The sequence below is a fragment of the Bufo gargarizans genome, chromosome 6, assembly GCF_014858855.1.
Source record: "Bufo gargarizans isolate SCDJY-AF-19 chromosome 6, ASM1485885v1, whole genome shotgun sequence".
NCBI lineage: Eukaryota > Metazoa > Chordata > Amphibia > Anura > Bufonidae > Bufo > Bufo gargarizans.
In genome coordinates, this window is record NC_058085.1 from 354,386,977 (window position 1) to 354,408,147 (window position 21,171).

At 43.4% G+C, this 21,171-nt stretch overlaps 1 protein-coding gene across 1 annotated transcript in view; it reads right to left on the reverse strand.

Moving 5' to 3' along the window:
- CFAP46 (cilia and flagella associated protein 46) overlaps positions 1-20,891 on the reverse strand; it is a 178,875-nt gene extending 157,984 nt beyond the window's left edge. The window contains exons 1-11 of the mRNA XM_044298094.1: positions 20,875-20,891; positions 18,697-18,822; positions 18,183-18,307; positions 17,365-17,496; positions 14,882-14,946; positions 13,633-13,797; positions 11,496-11,619; positions 8,999-9,093; positions 5,349-5,462; positions 3,261-3,360; positions 406-504 (exon numbers count right to left, since the gene is read on the reverse strand). Coding sequence (XP_044154029.1) covers positions 406-504; positions 3,261-3,360; positions 5,349-5,462; positions 8,999-9,093; positions 11,496-11,619; positions 13,633-13,797; positions 14,882-14,946; positions 17,365-17,496; positions 18,183-18,307; positions 18,697-18,745 — 1,068 coding nt within the window. The 5' untranslated portion in view covers positions 18,746-18,822; positions 20,875-20,891. The remainder of the gene's footprint in view (positions 1-405; positions 505-3,260; positions 3,361-5,348; positions 5,463-8,998; positions 9,094-11,495; positions 11,620-13,632; positions 13,798-14,881; positions 14,947-17,364; positions 17,497-18,182; positions 18,308-18,696; positions 18,823-20,874) is intronic.
- Positions 20,892-21,171: the final 280 nt, after the last annotated feature.

The following is a 21,171-nucleotide window of genomic DNA, read 5'->3' on the forward strand; positions in this document are numbered from 1 at the left end:
ATTCCGTTTCCACATTCCCGTTCCGCAAAAACATATAACATGTCCTATTCTTGTCCATTTTGCAGACAAGCATAGGCATTGTTACAATGGATTCGCAAAAAAAAACAAAAAACGTATGCAATACGGAAGTCACACAGATGTCATCCGTTTTTTGTTTTTTTTTGCGGATCCGTGTTTTGCGGACCACAACATACAAATGGTCGTGTGCATGTGCATTCCGTATGTCCATATTTCCGTTCCGCAAAAAAATAGAACATGTCCTATTGCTGTCCGCCCTATGGACAAGGATAGGACTGTTCTATTAGGAGCCAGTTGTTCAGAGAAGGACATGTGGTCAATATTTCCACTTCTTCCAGAAAAAAAGCCTGATACCACGATGATTGCAACAAGAAGACCAGAGCGTACCTCTACAACACTTTTATTGTAAGTATCAATCTGACGGCCAAGATTAAGAATCTGAAGGTCACTATGAAGACATTCTAGGGTTATGAGGGTTTTTGGATCCTGAAAAAGGCAAATACAAATAGAACTATAATATCATCACTATGACATAATAAGTAATGAATATGACATCCTAAGAAAATCATTATGACATCATTGTAAAAATATAGAAGACATTAATCAAGAAATCCAAAGAACATTCTTATGACATCATAATACATGAAACATGACTTCATAAGAAATGATAACGACATCATAATGAATATAGAAAGAAAAAACACAAAGGCGCCCCTGATGTGCCTGATGAAGGAAGCAGAATGCTTTAGGGTCCATTCACATGTCCGTAGTTTTGGGTCCGCATCCGTTCCGCAATTTTGCAGAACAGGTGCGGACCCATTCATTTCAATGGGGCCACAAAAGATCCGGAGAGCACGTTGTTTGCTGTCCACATCCGTAGTTCCGTTCCACGGCCCAGCAAGAAAGATTTTATCATAAGGCCGTCCATGTGCGGTCCGCAAAATGCGCAACACACACGAACCGGTATCTGGGTTTTGCGAACCATAAACCACTTACGGACGTGTGAATGGACCCTGACAGTATTCAATGAATCTTCCTGCTTTAGTAATACAGGAATCCCTTGTTATTTTTTGTTTTTATCATAATTAATATGACATCCTAAATTGTCTTTATGACATCATAATTCCTTAAATATGATTATGTTCATAAGACATCATTATGACATCACAATGCAATGAGTATGCCTTCATAAGACAATGGGGGAGACTTACCAAAACTGCTGAAAAGGAAAACTGGCTCAGTTGCCCATAACAACCAATCAGATTCCTCCTTTCATTTTCCAAAGGAGCTATGAAAAATGAAAGATGGAATCTGATTGGTTGCTAGGGACAACTAAGCCAGATTACGTTTACACCAGTTTTGATAAATCTCCCCCAACATGTCCTGTCCATGGGTTGTTTGTGGTGGTCAGGGCTACAAGCAGAAAGAATTTTAGAACTTACTGCGGTATTCTGGTTATAAGGTGTTATCCCCTATCCACATGATAAGGGATTACTATAAGATTGGAGGATTCCAAATGGTGGAATCTCGACCAATCACAGAACCTTATACCCCGAAATGAATAGTGCATGGAGTGGCAGGGAACAGGACCCACGTTCTTAGGATGAGTGGAGATCCGAGTGGTCAGATCCCCACCTATCCTGTGTATAGGGAAAAACTTTACAACTGGAATACCCCTTTAACGGGGTATTCCCATCCACAAGATAAGCCATAGAGGTCTGACAGATGCATGGCTCACTGTTTGGACTGTATGGGGGCTTCCACAATCACAGACCAGGCCGCTGCCTGATTAACAGAGAGGTGGTCAGAACTACTGAAACAGTAGCGCTCGCTGTGCTACCACAGAGGAGGACCACCAACCACTTCTCTATTCACTCAGGTGGTAGCCAGTGGCCTGGGACAGAGTCCGAGGACCTATTCGAGAGAGAAGTCTAAGCATCTATTAAAGGGGTTATCCAATAGTACAAATACCCCCCACAATGCCAGGGCTCCTCTTATAGACAATACTTATGCGGTCCCTGGCACCCGAGTACCTCCGGATCCCTACACGGCGACCGCTGCATCTCCCCATCGCGTGGATCAAAACATCCGGCAACGGGGCAGCCAATAGCAGGCCTCAACGTTGACCATCCTCCCTTAGCATCACCCACAATGCTAGAGAGGCTAGTCACCAGGGAGATGCAGCGGTGGCCGTGCAGGGATCAGGAGTGACGCGGGTGTTGGGGACCCGGTAAGCATCGTCTATAGGAGGGGCCCGGGTATTGTGGGGGGTATTTGTAGTATTGGATAACCCCTTTAAACATTTGTGGCATATCCTGTGTGAAAGTCATATATGTCTAACATGGGAATACCCCTTTAACTCTATGATTTTGTGAACGGAAGCAGGGAATTTAGAGCTCTGTAAAGGCAAATCAAACTTTATAAAAAATATCCTATGTGAATTGAGACCTATCCAAATGAGAGAAAATCGAAATATTATATTCTAATAATAAGTGTAATCTGCTGTGTACACGCATTAAAAGATGTAATAACGTAATCAGGTGTACAGTAATATAAATGAGCTACATGGCCCAATATGAGAATATTCTGTCCACTGTCAAGGGTGGGTACATTAGTCTTTTGTAGAGCTTAAAGGGGGATTCAAGTGTAAAATATTATACATTTTTTCAAACCAGCACCTGGGTTTGAATACTTTTGCAATTACAATTTAATATAGCCACTGAGTTATTCAATAAAATGTATCTGTATAGCGCCACCTGCTGTTTGTTCTCTTATTTCTCTGTCCACCTCACTAAGGTGGTCACACGTGCTCAGTTTAAATCTTTAACTGTCACTATCCATATGTTCTGTTAGGAGCTGTGGCAGTTACAGGGAATAAGCGGCAGCAGAAAGGACGTCGTCGTCGTCCCCCCCCCCCAACAATGAACACGTCACCTGAGCTGCCGTCCTGAAATAAATAAATCTAGCAGTTGAAGCAATGAATAGGGAGATCTTTGGATCCATGTGAGGTACAGGTCTGGTTCTAGCTTTGTTAGAAAGAGACTGTCATGGACTATATGATGTCTGATTTTCATTTTTACATCAATCATGGGGTAACCCCTTTAAAGGTAAAGTCAAAGGGTTAGGAAATCTACCTGCTCAGAAGCTGAGCACCGGTTTTCTGAAATACTGGGTTTGCATAAACCCAATGAATAAGAACCACACAGTAAGTAAGCAGCTCACAGCATGTAATAAGCACATACAGAGATATCTGCGTTCTTCAGATCCTCGATGCAAGCGGCAGCCAGTTGATTGCATTTTAAATCCATTGAGAGACGAGCAAGTTCAATCAGCAGAGGAATTCTGGAAATGAACGGGACAATTGTGCAGAAAGCATTAAGACTTGAAAAACGTAGAAATGAAAGAGCTCTGTGCAGTCTCTCCAGATCATTATACTGGGTATTATACAAAACACAAGATGGTATCCCTATGACAAAACAGTTTGGAAGGGTGGGACGAGTGTAAAGAAAGTAGAAATCTTTTGGGAGCTACAAAATGCCTCCCATGTACTGTAGATTGTACAATTGCCAGAACTTAAAATGGAACAATCTGCACCTACCGTACTTGTGGTAAAGAAATCACACTTTATAATAAGGATTCCAGTTAGCATTCCTCTTTTAAATGGGGATCCCGGGGGCGTCAGAGCTTAAGAAATTACAATAAGGGCAGGAAATGTTATAAAATAAAAAACATATATTAATCACCTGTTAAACCCCCCCCCCCCCTCTGATGCTTGGTGGTCTCCACTAGTCTTGGTATATTTTCCTGGAGCGATGACGCGCCATCGGACATCTACGTGACCACTGCAACCAATCACTGGCCGCAGCGGTGATGATAGCATGTACAGCATGTGAACACTGAACAAGTGTGTCAGGAAGCTGTCTGCACCCTAAACTATACAGCAGATGGAGCTGGAAGCAGAAAGCTACTTCCACTGTGTAGTGACAGTGCCCAGGTACTGCCGTTCAGCTCCTATTAAAGGGAATGGGAGGCGATCTGCAATACACTGACGCAGGAAACTAGCTAGAGCCTTCTGCTACTGGCTGTGTTCACTGCATAGTATTCGGCCCCAGTGGCTGCCTGATCATGGGGATAGAGGGTGTCAGATCCCATCCCTCCTGAGGAAAGGTCATGAATATCCAAGTCCTGCAAGCCCAATTAAATTCAAACTAATAGAGTACAATCAACTGATCACCATGTAAAGCATTCAAAAACATAAACCGCATGATGAAGAACTCAGAAAACTATATCTGCCAGCTGTGAGAAGACCTCCACAGCTGGAACATCTGACCACTAGAGAAGGATGTAAAAAATATAAAATATCTGTGACTGAAGTGGTCAAAGCGGTCAGCAGATTCCCACAAGAAAGATACAGAACAAAGGAAAGGGTAAAGTAGAACAATAGGAAAACAAAAAGAGGGGAGCAAGGAGGCGCCATCAGTGGAACCTCACAAATGAAGCAAACATGCAACCCTGCTAGGTCATATGAAAATACCAGACAAATGATGACATGTAGAAAGGACAGGAGGCCCAAGTTACGTATAGAATTCGGGAGAATCCATACATTTCTCAAGGAAACCAGATGGTATGAAAAACAGTGAAGCCGTCATAGTCCTCTGCCAACAACTCCTCCATCCTGACAATATAGGGTAGTTCACAGGGAGAGGGTGTCCCATCCCATCTCCAATGCCTGAGATGTCACCATCCGAGCTGCTGTAAAGAGGTTTAGCCACCCAAAAAATCTGGGGGAGATTTATCATCTCCCTGCATCACTTTTCTGGTGTAAAAAAAGTCACAAACACTTAGTTTTTGTTGGAAATTGCATTTCTGTGCCGCCCTCGCCACTTTCTAAAAAGGGCTGGGCCTGAGAACTGTTATTTTAGACAGAAAAAAATACTTTGTGCAGGCCTTATTTTTCTTACGAATAACGGATCTCAGATGGAAATGGCTAAAATGGATGCAAACTTGTGCATAACTAAGCATAACGGATGCTTAAAATACAGGATCCGTTTTTAGTTTATTTTTCTGTTCTTCTGACGGATCAGAAGAACGGAAAACTAAATGGTGATGTGAACCCGGCCTTACCTGAACTGACTTTAGCTTTCCAAGTCAGAAGTAGCGGCTGCGAGACATGTCTAGAGGAACGCCCCTGCCATCAACCAGCAACTCACTGCTGGAGGCAAGAACTTCCTAAAGAAACGTCACTGTAGTGTCCCTTGAAGTAGTAGAATAAACTGCCTGTGTGTACGGCCCCGGTGCAAATAATAAATCACCGGAAGGGCTTAACTTACTTTTCCGAAGTGGATAAATGCAGAGCAGGCTCGTCGGCCGCAGGAGCCAAGAGTTTATAAATTTCATTGAGGTTTGTAAAAACGTCCTTTGCTGTAAAGGAGCCATCCATTTGCCTAAAATAAAGAAGAAAAACTGTAAAAGTGGGGATTTCTGTAACAATAAAACGTGCAATGCTGCGAATTGGATCAGCAGTACGCTGACGTTATTTTTCTGTGTCCGTAGTGCTGGCTACTTAGAATATTTAAAGGGACGGTTTCAGAAAATGCAAGTTATTCTTTGTGTAATAAAAAGTGTTACAAATTTCCAATATCCTTTGTATATCAATTCCTAAAGCTTTTTCAGCCTCTTCAGGACCAGTTTATCCTCCCTGCCTTCCCAGAGCCATAACTTTTTTATTTTTCAGTTTTTTTTTTTTTGCAGGACAAGTTGTACTTTCTAAAGGCATAAGTTACTATTGCATACGATGTAGTGGGAAGCTAGAAAATTCTAGATGGGGTGGAATAAAAAAAAAAACAAAAAAAAAAACGTTATTCAGCCATAGTGTTTTGGGTTTCATTTTCATGGTGTTCACTATGCAGTAAAACTGACCTGTTCCTTTCATTCTGCAGGTCAGTACGATTACAACAACACCACATTTATATAATTTTTCTTGTGTTTTAATACTGGAAAAAAAAACTTTGAAAACAAACTGATTTTTATTTAGCATCGCCATATTCTTGCCGCCGTAACGTTTTATAATTACATCTACGGACCTGTAAGAGGGTTAAATTTTTTGTGGGGAGATCTGTAGTTTAAATTTGATACCAATATTGAGTGTCTATGACTTTTTGATCACGTTTACCTTTATTTAATTTTGGAGGTGAAGCAGCGAAAAAAATGGTGAATTGGTCATTTATTTATTTTTTTACGTTACGACATTCACCATACGGGATAAATATTACTGTCTATATATTAATAGTACGGAATTTTGATCCAACCAACGCCAGAATTTGCTCTATGTTTCCTTCCAAACCAATATATTCCTCTCCAAACTAAAACGGTTTGCTCACACATTATAGTTGCAACAAGACTGTCAATTGCGAGAAAATAGAAAAGCCGGGAAATCCCAACAATCTGAAAGGTCTGGACATCTGTTACACATGCCTACAATATGGAAATCAAATCCTACTCATTATGCTTGTGCCCAAAACAGCGCTATACACCACCCATTTGTGCCGATGACATCACCGAACTCCCTGCTAGGCAGAAGTCTCCACCTAGCATAGTGCTGTGCATCCTGGTATGTCACTGGCTCACAACAAATAGACTTTGCCTTGCGCAATGCAGCGCAAGACAGGGGGGCATCGGAGCAAGTAAATGCCCAAATGCTCCACTCCTACATGCTAAAGGAGTGAGGCTTAGTTCACACGAACGTATGGCTTTTATAGTTTTTTGCGGCCCGTTTTTCACGGATCCGTTGTTCCGTTTTTGAGTTCCGTTGTGTTTCCGTTTACTTTCCGTTTTCCGTTCCGTTTTTCTGTATGCCATGTACAGTATACAGTAATTACATAGAAAAAATTGGGCTGGGCATAAAATTTTCAATAGATGGTTCAGAAAAAACGGAACGGATACGGAAGACATACGGATGCATTTCCGTTTGTGTTCCGTGATTTGCGGCCAAATATAGGACATGTTCTATCTTTCAACGGAACGGAAAAACGGAAATACGGAAACGGAATGCATACGGAGTACATTCCGTTTTTTTGCGGAACCATTGAAATGAATGGTTCCGTATACGGAACACCAAAAAACGGCCCGTACACTAGCAAAAAAAAACGTTCGTGTGAACTTGGCCTGAAAGGGAGCTTATGTCCGGGTTCAGCCCTGAATCAGGACAACCCCTTTAAATTCATATACAGGTGAAACTCAAAAAAGTCCATTTATTTCAGTAATGCAACTTAAAAGGAATTGCATTAATGGAGCTTAAAATTAGAGTTTTGTGAAAAGATTCAATATTCTAGGCTCAAAGTGTCACATTCTAGTCAGCTAAGTAATCCATACCCCTTGAGCAAAGGGGACCTGAGATTGTGACTTTGGGGTTTCATAAGCTGTAAGCCATAATCATCCAAATTATAACAAATAAAGGCTTGAAATATCTCGCTTTGCCTGTAATGAGTCTCATATGTTAGTTTCACCCTTTAAGTTGCATTACTGAAATAAATTAACTTTGCACGATATTCTAATTTTTCGAGTTCCACCTGTACATATGAATATATAATCAGAACTTACTTTCCACTCCATCAAAAATGACAAATTATTATTCTATTGCTATTACATCTTACTCGCACTTCTATTTATATTTACTTTAAGACAATAATAACCACCAATGAAAAACACAAAGTTTATATTTTGTGCAATCAACTTGTTAACTGTTAACCTTTAAAAACTGTAAAAAAATTATCGTGAAAAAAAAATTGTACAGGCATTTTGGGACACAGTGATGCATTTAATTTTTTTATTGTTTCATTTTATTTTTAACATAGGCAATGGAGGGGGTGAATTTGTATATATTTTTTATTTTGTAATATATATTTTTTTAAACTTTGTTTTACCTTTTTTACGCTTTTATTTAGGCCCCCTAATGGACTTTAACATGGCATAGTCTGATTGCAGTGTTAAAATATTACAGTCTATGGGAAAAGCAGAGAGTTTCATTCTGTTCCTATGGAGCCTTGTCACAGGCAGAGCTACATAGGAACATCACTGTGGTTGAGCATTCAGGAGGCTCGAGGCTACCAGAGTAACTGTACGGCTCCGTTCATCTCAGTGCTGTTTAAACCCTGAGAGTATTTCAGGACCCCAAAAGACTGCTCAGATTCTGAGGTCCTGATTGACAATAGTATCTGACTGCAGTGTAAAATTTTGGCCCCAAAATGGCATACACACTTTTTTTCCATCCGTATTTTGGTAAAAATCAATTGATAAACTTCCCCCTGTACAGTATTTGTAGATTTGTTGCTACTGGAACCCCAGCATTAATCTCCAAACTGTGTGTAAACCAAGTGTTCAACTCCCCTGCAGCGCCCCCACAGGCAAAACAGAGCATGACATCGTTCCAATTAAGATAAATGGGCTGCAATGCACAGATATTTCAGGTCCTTCTAAGTGAGAAACCGCCTTTGTAGCAGATTTCTACCTTGGCTAAAAGATCAGGGTCATGGACAGAGGATGCCCCTCAATTTTTTCAAACAGAGCATATAAAAATGTGCTTTTCTACACTACACAGCCCCTGGTTCAAAACTGACCTTATACAGTAGACGAATGTCAGCTTACTTGGCCAACCATCTATTGTGTATGGGGGCTTTTCCAATTGCTCCATAGGCAAATGTTGGAGAAGAAACGGATCAGGCTGTTGGATTTCAACATGTCTGATCCTTTTGTTGTCAAGGGAAATATGCCACCACCGGAGGTGCCTGGCAGCAGCTCACTCCCCTCTACCCTTGGCTAAGCCCAGCAGACATGTGTATGGGGGGAGAGGGGCATACCTGTCAGGGAAAGCTGAAAGAGCCGCTTGGCCGACGGCTATCCAAAGTGTATGGTATCTACCAGAGCGCCTACATTTCTGTATAAGAATCATGTGTTCATCTAGAGCAGAGAAGCTCATACTTACGATCTCAGCTTCTGAATTTTATAGAGGACGGACAAAGTTGCTGAACTTTTGGTTTCTTTTGCTGCTTTAGCAGAATCAATTAATTTGTGATGCACCTTAATGTGAGATAACAATCCATTATTCATTGCAGGCAGAAAACAAACATGAAATGCACTTTGCATGTATAGATCTAATTGACTAGTCACATGGATGGAGGCGATTTGCATAAATAATTAGAAAGAAGCACCGTTTCAGCTAGAAATAAAATGTCATGAAACATCCTTAAAGCCACATTCCATTTCCATTAGGCCACGCCTTCTTGTAGTAAAAGTCGCAAAAAAGTATAGAAAAGAGTCTAAAATAGTTAATAAATGTGCAAAGCATGTACGCCAATTTATTGGCACAAATTGCACCTGGATTTATGTGCGTTTTGAACAGTAAATCTACTCCAAACCTCAATATACTCATCTAGTCACATTTCTTCATCACATTATACACTGCTTGTTTCCATGGTTACGACCCCTCTGCAATCAGTGGTGGTCGTGCTTGCACACTATAGGAAAAAGCACCAGCCTATGTGCACTCCCATGGTCCCGGCCACCAGAGAGGCCGGCGCTTTTTCCTATAGTGTGCAAGCACGACCACCACTGATGGATTGCAGGGTGGTCATAACTATGAAAGCAAGCAGTGGATAATGTGATGGAGAAATGAATCCAGCCAGCAAAGGAAGCAATATGGATAATAACAATACATTGGTAATTGGCTTGTATTAACTTTCTCTACATGATAAATGCAATTTACTCAAGTGAGACAAGGTCTTTAAGAGTCCAAGAATTCAAGGCCATCTATCACGTCAATATTAAAAAAGTTTTCCATCAGAATTATTTTTTTTTAAAGTGTCAGGATAACAAAATAACAAACAATCATCTCACTGATCCCCTGCTGCTGCCGTTCTGGTGCTGCGCCGGTCCCTACTGTTCTCCATTTCTGGGTCCCAGGCTCAACACACAAGAAATGGCTTGTGGTTCCAGTGGTTGGTCCAAGCCATTTCTTGTGTCTAAAATTATTCCCCTGGAATACCCATTTGTCACCCAAACACACAAAATGGAAAAAAAATAAAATAAGGCTTTAAAACTCGCGTTTTGGCTTTCCGTTTGTGAGATCCATTCAGGGCTCTCACAAGCGGTCCAAAACGGATCATTCTGCATAGAAAAGGATCCGCTCAGAATGCATCAGTTTGCAGCGTTTTGGTGTCCGTCTGACAAAACTGAGCCGAACTGATCCGTTTTCTATGACACAATCTGGCACAATAGAAAACGGATCCGTCCTCCATTGACTTTCAATGGTGTTCAAGACGGATCCGCCATGGCTATGTTACAGATAATACAAACGGATCCGTTCTGAACGGATGCAGACGGTTGTATTATCTGAACGGATCCGTCTGTGCAGATCCATGACGGATCCACACAAAACGCGAGTGTGAAAGTAGCCGCCTAATACATCACAAAAAGAATATTTTTAGTTGTCTTCTCCTGTTACAGACTATATACATGGTAACAGACGTGTTTTACTGTATTAATGCATCTAAAATGAAAACTACAAACAGCTCTGTGTAGTCCATCCTCAATTTTGCAAGTTAGCAAGAAGTAGGGATCAGATGGAAGTGGACAGGACAGCGGGATCAGACTACAAAGGGTATGTTTGCAGTCTGTAGCCATGGAGATACATAGGTTTGCACAGGAGATGTGGACAGGTGTCAGAAAAAGTAATGTAGAGGCAGAAAGAGACACTGAGAAACCACATGCAGAAAGTGAGACATGCGAACCGCTTTTGTATTGCTAACATTTAATCCTAGCAGCATCATTTGGTCTTTAACCCTTCTTTGGTGCCCTCTTAACTCACGACATATGGGGCAGCTCCTACGTGTGAGCCCTGCTGGCCATTCGGTAACATGGAAAGGGTTTATGGGTTTAGGAAAATTTTATAAAAAACATTTTATCATTTATCAACCAATATCCGTCACTTTTTGGCGTATATTAGGCACAGATTTTTCCGCAAAGGTGTTTTGTGTCAAAAAAGCTGTGACTTTTCCCCCTTTTACACCGCTCACGCCAATGCCGAGAAAAGGGGGACAGGGCGTGGCATGAGCGTGTAAGAGGGCGGGCTGGCAGATCCGTCTCATTTATCATTTTCCATGCCAGTTTTTGGTGTAGAAAATGGCTTAAATCTATGCCAGCAAGGGAGCTGGCGTAGGTTTAAGCTTGTTGTACGCCGCCACCGGAACATGCGCCGAAGTTATGTAGAGGTCTTCGCCTCCACCACCAGCACAGGGTATTAAGACCGGTGTACAAATCGCCAGTCTTAATCAATGACCCCAAAAGTTTTTATAAAGTATACTGTAGGTACCATAATGTGCACCATCTCCCAATCCACGTTTGGGTACTTTGTCGGGATATCCTGTGCCCACACCAAATAAAATCATATGTCCATCTAGTACAGAATACTGGGACGCACTTACCATTTTGGCAAACAGAACAGGGTATTTCTGGGGTGCATTGACTTTGAAGAATTCACTAGCCATAGTCGCAAAGTCAGCAGCCTCCTTCATTTTTTGAGCATCCAAAAAACATTCCAGCAACTCTCTGGGAAAAATAGATACAAAAGAGAGTTATGTAAAGTTTGCACTGCAAAACTTTTGAAATATGTGAATTTCTTTTATAGTTGGGAAATGGAACGAGGTCAGCACTCTTGCTGTGAAACACTGGTGAAAGGAACTGAAAGCTATCCACTGTATCTATCCGGGGAGCCTAACGGTATTGCATGTGGGCCAGGTAGCATCAAGCTCTGTACAGGTGTCCTCTAACAGGAAAGAAAACGATTTATCCAGTGCAAAGTCTAGGTGGCAACCATGTAAGTCAATCTCTGAGTTGTGAAACATGGAGTAGAGCTAGCTGCGTCTGTAAGGATGCCCAAATACAGTCCGGCCGTTCTTACCATTAATTGCCATGGCTTCGCTGCAAGTACCGGAGAAGCACATGGGTGGTCAGCATGCACACAAAGGTCATTATGTATACTGTCCCTGAATGAGTAAAGACAATCTCTGTACATCGCTGTGAAATATGTTCGTGTGATATAAATGAATAAAATAAATAAGTTGCATATCAGGGGATATTCACATGTAAAGGTTAAGGTGCAGTAAAAACATGTGGTTTTGCTGCGGTTTTCAAAGAAGCTGTGGTTTTTACAGGTGAATTACATTTAACCATATCAGAAACCGAGGCAAAACTGCACATGGTTTCAACTACACCTCAACCACTATGTGGGAATATACTCTTAAAGGGATTGTCAAAGGCTAATCCTGTGTCACGGACGTACCGAGACATACGGACGTCCCGGTGAGAGTGAGTGGCAGGAGATCTGTGAGACTGGCAACCCATGGTTTGATCTGACAGGTTTTCCCTGTGGATCAATAGGTGTCTTTGTTGTTTCTAGTAATGGCCACACCCCTTGCCTCCAGGTGTTGCTTATGTGGTCATTTAACCTTCCTTATTTATAGTTGCTTTTCCCACTATGCTGTATGGTTTATAGTCTCCGTGCCTGTGGATTGTTTGTGGTTGGATCTCGGCTGAGTTCCTGGTGCTTCCATAGCCTCTTTGAAGTTAAGTCTTTCCTTTCCCTTTTGTATTTTGTTTGGGTTCTGTGTGTTCTATTTCCCTATTGTTTGTATTAGGCCTGAAGTAGACTCCTATTCGTCCTTCCTTTTGGAGGAATAGGATGTCCCTTTCTTGTCATTAGTACCAGGGTCCTACAGGGCTAGATAGGACTCTAAGTATGAACTCACCTACCTTTGGTGTTTGTTCATACTGGTAGTCAGTCAGGATTTTGGTTAGGGTTTTCACTAGGAGGTGTCCACCTTCTTTCCCTAGTTCTCAGGCCTGATTCCCTGTTTCCCCCTTCCCTCCTATGCTCAGTGTGGTGTTTCCCTCCCACACGAAGTGTGACATCCTGTCCATGTACATTGGGTTTTGTACTGCAGCTCAGCCTCACTCGCCGGAACAGGAATCAGCTGAAATACCAGACAAAGCCCGGAGCAAGTACTCTGGTGCCTGTACACAGTGTGGCCCAGCTGGGAGCCACATGGGGATTACCACTAACTGCCAGGCTCCATGTGTACTGGTTATTGTTCCAAATGTCAAGTACAGGTGCAGTGCAGCAATGAGTGGCAACCCAAGTGAGGATCCGATGGCCACACTGTGCATGGATGCTCTCCTGTCAGAACTGCATAGGCTCGTCAGCAACAGCATGTAGCAACATGGCATGAGGGTGTGGACTGTCCTCTTCTGGGACCCTAGGAAAAGGAAAGGAAAAGAAGGGGCGGGGAGTCTGGCATGGAGAGTAGGGGTACTCGAACCCAGACTTTTTCACTGAAGTCCGGGTGATTTTATTATTTTCTGTTATAAAGAAAATAATAGCACTCTTAAGACAAAATGGCCATTTACAGGTTAAAAAACCTCATCCACTTAATCACGCTGCAGCAATCTATTCTATCTTCATTCAGCAGGACCTGCCAAAGGACCTGTGATTTGCGAGATGACATCACCGAGCTCACCACGTGGAAGAGCTAGTAAACAATGTACGGTATACGGATGACTTACAGCATCAGATCTGCTCTCCAGTCGTTATCTGCATCATCAATGTCACCCAATGACTTTACAATGTTAACAAGGCTGGGAATAAGGAGATGGCGACTTCCAGGCTTCAGAAAAGGACGCACCGTTTGCAGGTATAAGACAGAAGCGTTATACACAAGGAAATGATACCTGCAAGAACAAAAAAATTATAAGAAACCGATTAATCTTATACTAGAAAGATCAGGTCCAGTTTTGGGTCATGATACTTAACATTGTGACAATTTCTCCTTAATATCCAATGATAAATTGCCATTTTCTTAGGCAGTCATAATTTTAAAGGCTACGGACACCTTCAGGGCAAATGTTTTTTTTTATGTTTGCATTTTACATTTTACTCATTTTGGGCTAAACATGGTCTTTAGTAAACCTTTTTAGCAGTTGTGATACATGCGGTTAAAAGCAGTTTATTTGCAAACTATCCCTCCTGAGTGCTGTCAGTTGACGGCTCATGTGAAGCCTTATCTCTGATCTCATAAACAATCATTATAGCTAAACTCTGTTCAAATTGATAGAAATATGGCTTAAATAAGTGTTTATTTAAACTGCTGAAAATGTTTAATAAAGACTAATTTGAAAATGAGTTTAGCCCAAATTAGTAAAATGCAATCCTAAAGAAAATTGCCCCGAAGGAGTCCATAGCCTTTAACAGAGTCACTGTTATCTCCTGATATGTCACAGATACATGTAAGAAGATAAGATTTGTGACGTCTGTGCACTAGGATTTTAGCACCCACTTAAATTTTTTTTTTTTTTTTTTTTTTACAGATTCACCATTGAGAAAGATCCTCGTGGACGGAAACGTCCGGTTTCTGTCATAATTTTTCTCATTTTGCCATACCAGATTTGGATACCGATTATATCCGAATGTAACTTCAATAAAATTCAGCACTTCTGTATGATACCTTCTTGTATGCGCCATCCACTTTCCACTGACCTCTTCAGTGCTTACCTGTCCACCGTCTACCCTGCAGCGGTGCAGCATAATTACAGCTTCCTCATCCATTCAGGTGAACGGGAGAGGACGTGGGCATTTCATTGCACCACCGCTATAAGGGAGACGGCGTATAGGTGAACTTTACCTTTAACCAACTGCAGTGCTGGGAGTCGGACCCCTGCTGATCTGATATCTGATACTGATGACCTATCCTGGGGACGGATCATCACTATCCCGACACTGCACAACCCCTAAATACTGACATAATTCAGTTCTAACCTTTCTTGCTGTTTTGCAAAATCAACTGTTTTCAGATAATATGCCACCGACTTTTCTAGGTCCCCCTTGAAGAAAAGAAAAATGGTCGTCAGACGCAGCAGTAACCTCAGTTATTATGTACGATACATACAAAAGTAGCAGAGCTGATCTGGCCAGCACAGCAGTGGTGAGTTTGCAATTTTTGCACAATGTTTGTGTTACCACTGTAAGCTCTAAGGGGGTCATTTATTAAGCTTAACAACTTAATAACCCCCATAGCTGGTGGTGGATCCGCTGAAGTTATGTAGAGAGGCCAGCTTCCTTGCTGTCTTACATTTAGATCATTTTCTATGCCGACACCAGGTGTAGAAAATGATGAATGAGATGTGCCAGCCGGCCCGTCCCCTTCCCTGTCCACGCCCACTTTTTTTGGACCTGGCATGAGCGGAGAAAAGTGTATAAATAATCTTTGCGCCACAATCAATGCCAGAAATACGCCTAAGGTTACTTTCACATTAGCGGCAGGGGACTCCGGCAGGCTGTTCCGGAGGGTGAACGTCCTGCCGCTAGTGCACGCGTGCCCCCGGACTGCTGCTCCGTCGCCATTAACTATAATGGGGGCAGAGTTTCGGCGGCGGCACGGCGAGAGGCAGCCGGACTAAAAGTACTGCATGCAGTACTTTTAGTCCAGCTACCTCTCGCCGTGCGCTGCCGTAACTCCGCCCCCGCCCCCATTATACTCAATGACGACGGAGCGGCAGTCCGGGGTCACGCGTGCACTAGCGGCAGGACGGATCCGACAGGATGTTCACCCTCCGGAACAGTCTGCCAAAGTCCCCTGTCGCTAGTGTGAAACTAGACTAATATCGGCAAATTTCTTATAGTAAATGATCCCCTAAGTGTTGTTGTTTTTTTTTTTAAAGGATTGTCGGTAAATTTTTCACATGCCAGCTTAAATGGAGAAAATACCAATGCATGATATGTAGTGTTTGGCATATGCTACATATATAACATGGCACGAATCTGGGAACAAACTGTGCTGTGTGGCTAATAGGAGCGATGAAAGAATACGGACGTATAGTTATGGGAACACAATACTTATTTATTTTTTTGTACCATTTTGGCTAGTACGATTCTGGGCCTGTAGCTGCAATATACTGCTGTTACATAGGGGAGCACATGTAACTGACAAGGGCACTTGTCAGCAGGATCAACTCACTCAAACCAGTCATACTCCCTAGTAAAGTTGATTCTGCTGATTAAAATGATACCTGTCTTGTGAAAATTGGTTGCCGCATTTCCAAGGGAAAAAACGCTATTGTTTATGAAGATGAGGCCTTGCCCCCCCCCCGCTGCACCTCAGCTTTCCAGTGCTGTCACGCCCCTTGGTGCACTGAAGCCCTCACCTGCATAAAGAATAAAACAGATTTTTCTTAGGAACGCCGCAACTGATTTTTACAACACAGGTATCATTTTAATCAGCAGGATGAACCCAATCAAGCAGTATGTCTGCGTTAATAGGGTTGACCCTGCTTCCCGGTGCTGTTTAAATGATAAAAATAAAGCTGCTTGCAGCCACCAGTAGGGGGAGCTAAGAAATGACAGTATCTGAAGACGTATTTATTAGGCTACTTTCATGGATCTGCACAAACGCATCCGTTCAGATAATACAACCGCCTGCATCCGTTCAGATAATACAACCGCCTGCATCCGTTCAGATAATACAACCGCCTGCATCCGTTCAGATAATACAACCGCCTGCATCCGTTCAGATAATACAACCGCCTGCATCCGTTCAGATAATACAACCGCCTGCATCCGTTCAGATAATACAACCGCCTGCATCCGTTCAGATAATACAACCGCCTGCATCCATTCAGATAATACAACCGCCTGCATCCGTTCAGATAATACAACCGCCTGCATCCGTTCAGAACGGATCCGTTTATATCATAGCCAAAACGGAACCGTCTTGAACACCATTGAAAGTCAATGGAGGACGGATCAGTTTTCTATTGTGCCAGATTGTGTCAGTGAAAACGGATCCGTCCCCATGACTTACATTGTGTGTCAGAGCGGATCCGTTTGGCTCAGTTTCGTCAGACGGACACCAAAACGCTGCAGGCAGCCTCCAGAGCAGAACGGAGGCGGAACGGAGGCAAACTGATGCATTCTGAGCGGATCCTTTTCCATTCAGAAAGCATTAAGGGCAAAACTGATCCGTTTCGGACCGCTTGTGAGAGCCCTGAACGGATCTCACAGACGGAAAGCCGAAACGGCAGTGTGAAAGTAACCTTATCGAGGTACTTGGTAGCTATATAAGCTCTCTGAAGCGGAGGCGTCGAGTGTAAGCAGGGGATGTGGAGTTCGGTAACGATGACTTCTAAGATGATGGTCCAGACCTCACTGATCCAGTGTCAGATCGCTGTACTGGAATATCTGTCAAACACGGCTTTATTTAGCCTATTAAAGGTTCCTGCACTCAGAGCACAAAGGGCTTTTACCAGGTTATTAGGAGACTTCGGGCTGTGTAATTGAGCTTGGCACAGGAACGCTCGTCCTAAAAATTGGTTTGGAGGAGGTTGACTCTTGAAATACATCTGAAGACAGGCCTTGCTCACTGCTGGACTTCCAAGCTGTCAAGTCAAATAGAGGGGAAAAAAAACACATTATTTTACCATTTCAGCCCGAGAAGCAATTATTTTACAGAAAACACACATTGTGCAAAATACACAGCCTATGGACAAATGAGTCATTATAGCCAGACGAGCGTGTGGGTGTGATCGTCACATCGGACAGTACGGGATCAATGTCACCGCAAAAACGGCTAAAGGTCACTTTATGAAATTATCATCTGATAAAATCTGAGCAGAAAACTGTGCAGAATCCAAATGAATACACAGACCGAAATATACACCCATCTTCTATTCCCATAATACAAAATGAGGGCTTGTCACTAGCATATGCCATGACTTTATCGATGGGGGCCCGACCCAGAGACCCCCAATGATCCTGAGAATGAAGGGGCCACTGCACTGATTCTTTAAAACATAGGTACCTAACGTGAAGAAGGTACTTTAATATTGAGAGCCTATCCTTAGGATGTCACCTGATGAAGAAGACAGACCGTCTTCGAAACGCGTTGAGTATTTTTTTTAACAAGAAACCACAATTTTTACCTTGATATTGGCGAGCGCCCCTCAACCGGATTTTTTTACTCCCCTTATCCCCCCCACTGCTCAAATAGCTTCAGCTGCTAATGGAACTATAAAGCTTGGTCCACATGATACAGATAAGTGATTGTATGTCGGATACCACTTACTTGAAGGGCTTGTTCCGCACACAGGATGTACAAGTCAGAGCTGAACTTTTCTGGCCCATCTTTTGTGGACGCGTCTCTGTTTGCTGCTTTAATTAAGGTGTACGCCTTGAGCAGGGCATCGGCATCTTGGGAGGTTACAGAGCAGAGCAGATGTTACATACAACACACAATTAGAAGCAATGATCCCCTCCGACCCCGCTTAGAGACAGACACATGGACCACTGCCTCAGTCCACTCATTATATCTTACAGTAGAAGTAAATAGACCTAAAAAGTGTTAAATAAAATCTAGTTTTTGCAATTAAGAGAGAAGTTACGTACTAAACTACAATTAGGTCATTTTTTTTTATTGTCTTGGTTACAAAACCCATATTTAAATATCATTTTAAGAGGGAAGTCATTCCTTCAAGACCCTTATCTAATAACCACTGCAGAGAGTGGCTACAAAGGGCATCACCCACACTAAAGGACCAGAAGTGTCCATTTCTTATACAGACAGTTCACAGACACGTTACCTTGCTGATTTTCGGCTGCAGAGAGGTGCTGTCGTATAATGGGATCCATTGCGGGTCAGAACCTCCGGATAGAAGCTGGATTTACAGAATGAATGTTACTGAGCTGCGGAGCTGAACACGAGACACCTACAAAAGGGAACAGCAGAGAGGAACGAGCTAAGTAGCATCAGCACCTGACGGGCAGCAGACGTCTGGTCAACGTTTCCCTATGAGTCAGGCCTCATGCACACGGCCATTGTTTTGGTCCGCATCTGAGCCGCCGTTTTTGCGGCTCAGGTGCGGACCCATTCACTTCAATGGGGCCGCAAAAGATGCGGACAGCACTCCGTGGCCCCGCAAAAAAAATATAGCATGTCCTATTCTTGTCCGTGTGCTGTCCACATCCGTTCGGGCCCCATTGAAAATGAATGGGTCCGCCCCCGTTCCGCACGATTCATACGGACGTCTGAATGGCTCCTAATTCAGAAGATGCAAGGTCTTACCCTGGGTTCACACCTGAGCGTTTTACAGCGCGTTCAAACGCGCTGTAAAACGCTCAAGACATGAAATCCAATGCTTCCCTATGGGAATGGTTCACACCTGGGCGTTTTACAGCGCGTACGAACGCGCTGTAAAACGCCCGACGCTCAAACAAGTACTTGAGCTTCTTTGGGGCGTTTTGACGCGCGTTTGTGGCCATAGGACACTGCAGTCAATGACACAAACGCGCGTCAAACGCGCGTTTACTATTACAAAAAACGCGCATAAAAACGCGCGACAAAAACGCGCGTAAAACGCGTGTTTGAGGAACGCTCAGGTGTGAACCCAGGGTTATAGAGACACACAGCATTATAAACCATTAGGACGCCTTCACATGCAGCAGATTTTGTGGCAGAAAATTCCGCGACTGAAAATCAGTTCCATTTATTTGAACAGGGCCGCGAGCACATGGATTTCTGCAAGTCTCATTAAGGTGAATAGAACTGATTTTCATTTGCGCAATTTTTTGCCACAAAATCCGCCTGGTGTGAAGGCGCCCTAATAATGCCCAGCAATCCCGTGAAGGCAGCAGTGTCCATAACGGGAAATCACGCCCCCACGCGGGGTGTGCTTTTTGCACTGGACACGCGCGTCTGAAACTGCCCTTAGACCGGCGGCCCAGACCTATCACAGGGGTCAGGCTGGCGGATACATGGGGCGCAGGGACACACACCTTCTCTGACTCTGGTGGTCTTACTTTCAGACTTTTACGCCAGAGCTGTGGCACAATTATGGAGCATCTTCTAAGGCCCCTTTCTCATAAAGCCCTGCCGTCTTGTCGAGTGTAAAAACCCTAGATGCGCCAAAATGTGCCACTTTTTAGGCATTCATTAAAAATCTGGGCCAATTAATCTTTATGGGGATGAATGATCAGTTTAGTAGTGATCACTGATCCCCAAACACAGGAAATGAGTACGGCATGTAAATGTAGCAGAACCACCGGATAATGGTTCACTCCTGATCACTGCTCTATGTATCCCCCTCCTGCCTGCCCCTACATTGGGCATGGAGAGATGAACTACATCACTGGCGTACCCCCTAACGCCATGGCAGCCTCAGGCAGGGATCCCATTATTAGTATAGGATCCATGTACGATATTGGCGAGACGTAATCGGTACCCTAATATGCAGGGAGTAGAAAAACATGGCTGCTTTCAATCACCCTACTCCTCTATGATGGAACTGAGCTGCAATACCAGGCACAACCTTTGGCCAGGAGGGGCGCTGTTTCTAATCCTGGACAAGCCCTCGTTCACATATAGTAAGGAGGCAGCCGGAGGTTTATTCTCACTGTTTCTCTGTGCAGAACAAAATGAAGTCTCCAGATCCTGTTGCTTTGTATATGAGACTACAACTCCCACTATGCTGGGCATTGCAGTGCCACCACTGCAGACTACTACCCTCTTTAGACACGGCAGATGCCCAGCTCAGCCCCATGCTCTGACATTGGACCACTGACTGCAGTAAACAGGACAATCGCTGTATATCGGCCTACCAGACGCTCCGAAGACTGGCAAGGCGTGCTGGAACTTGTAGTTCCACTGCAGTTAGAGACCGTGACGTCAATGACGCATTTAGGTACCGGTAGTGGGATCATGTGACATGGCGGGACACCGGGCTGGGCATAATAACGGGTAGATCCCTGCTATAAGCTCTCACCTGTAACACGGCGCCGCTACCATAAGACTCCCAGCCCCGTAACCGAGCAACAGGACGCACACAGCTACGGAAGCCGCGCCGGCCCAAATCTGTCAGCTGCTGCCTGCGCGTTAGGAAAGCGGTGAGATTGCAGTGTCAGTTCACACTAAAGCGCGTTTCCAGCTTAAAAGCACGGTTTTCACGTTATAATATACGGAGATGCAAGTTTGTTTTATAAATTCATGTTGTTTTTTTTTTTTTTAGTCCCGTTGAATCTGATAAAATGTTTGGGTTCCTTCCACTATAGTTACCACCTTT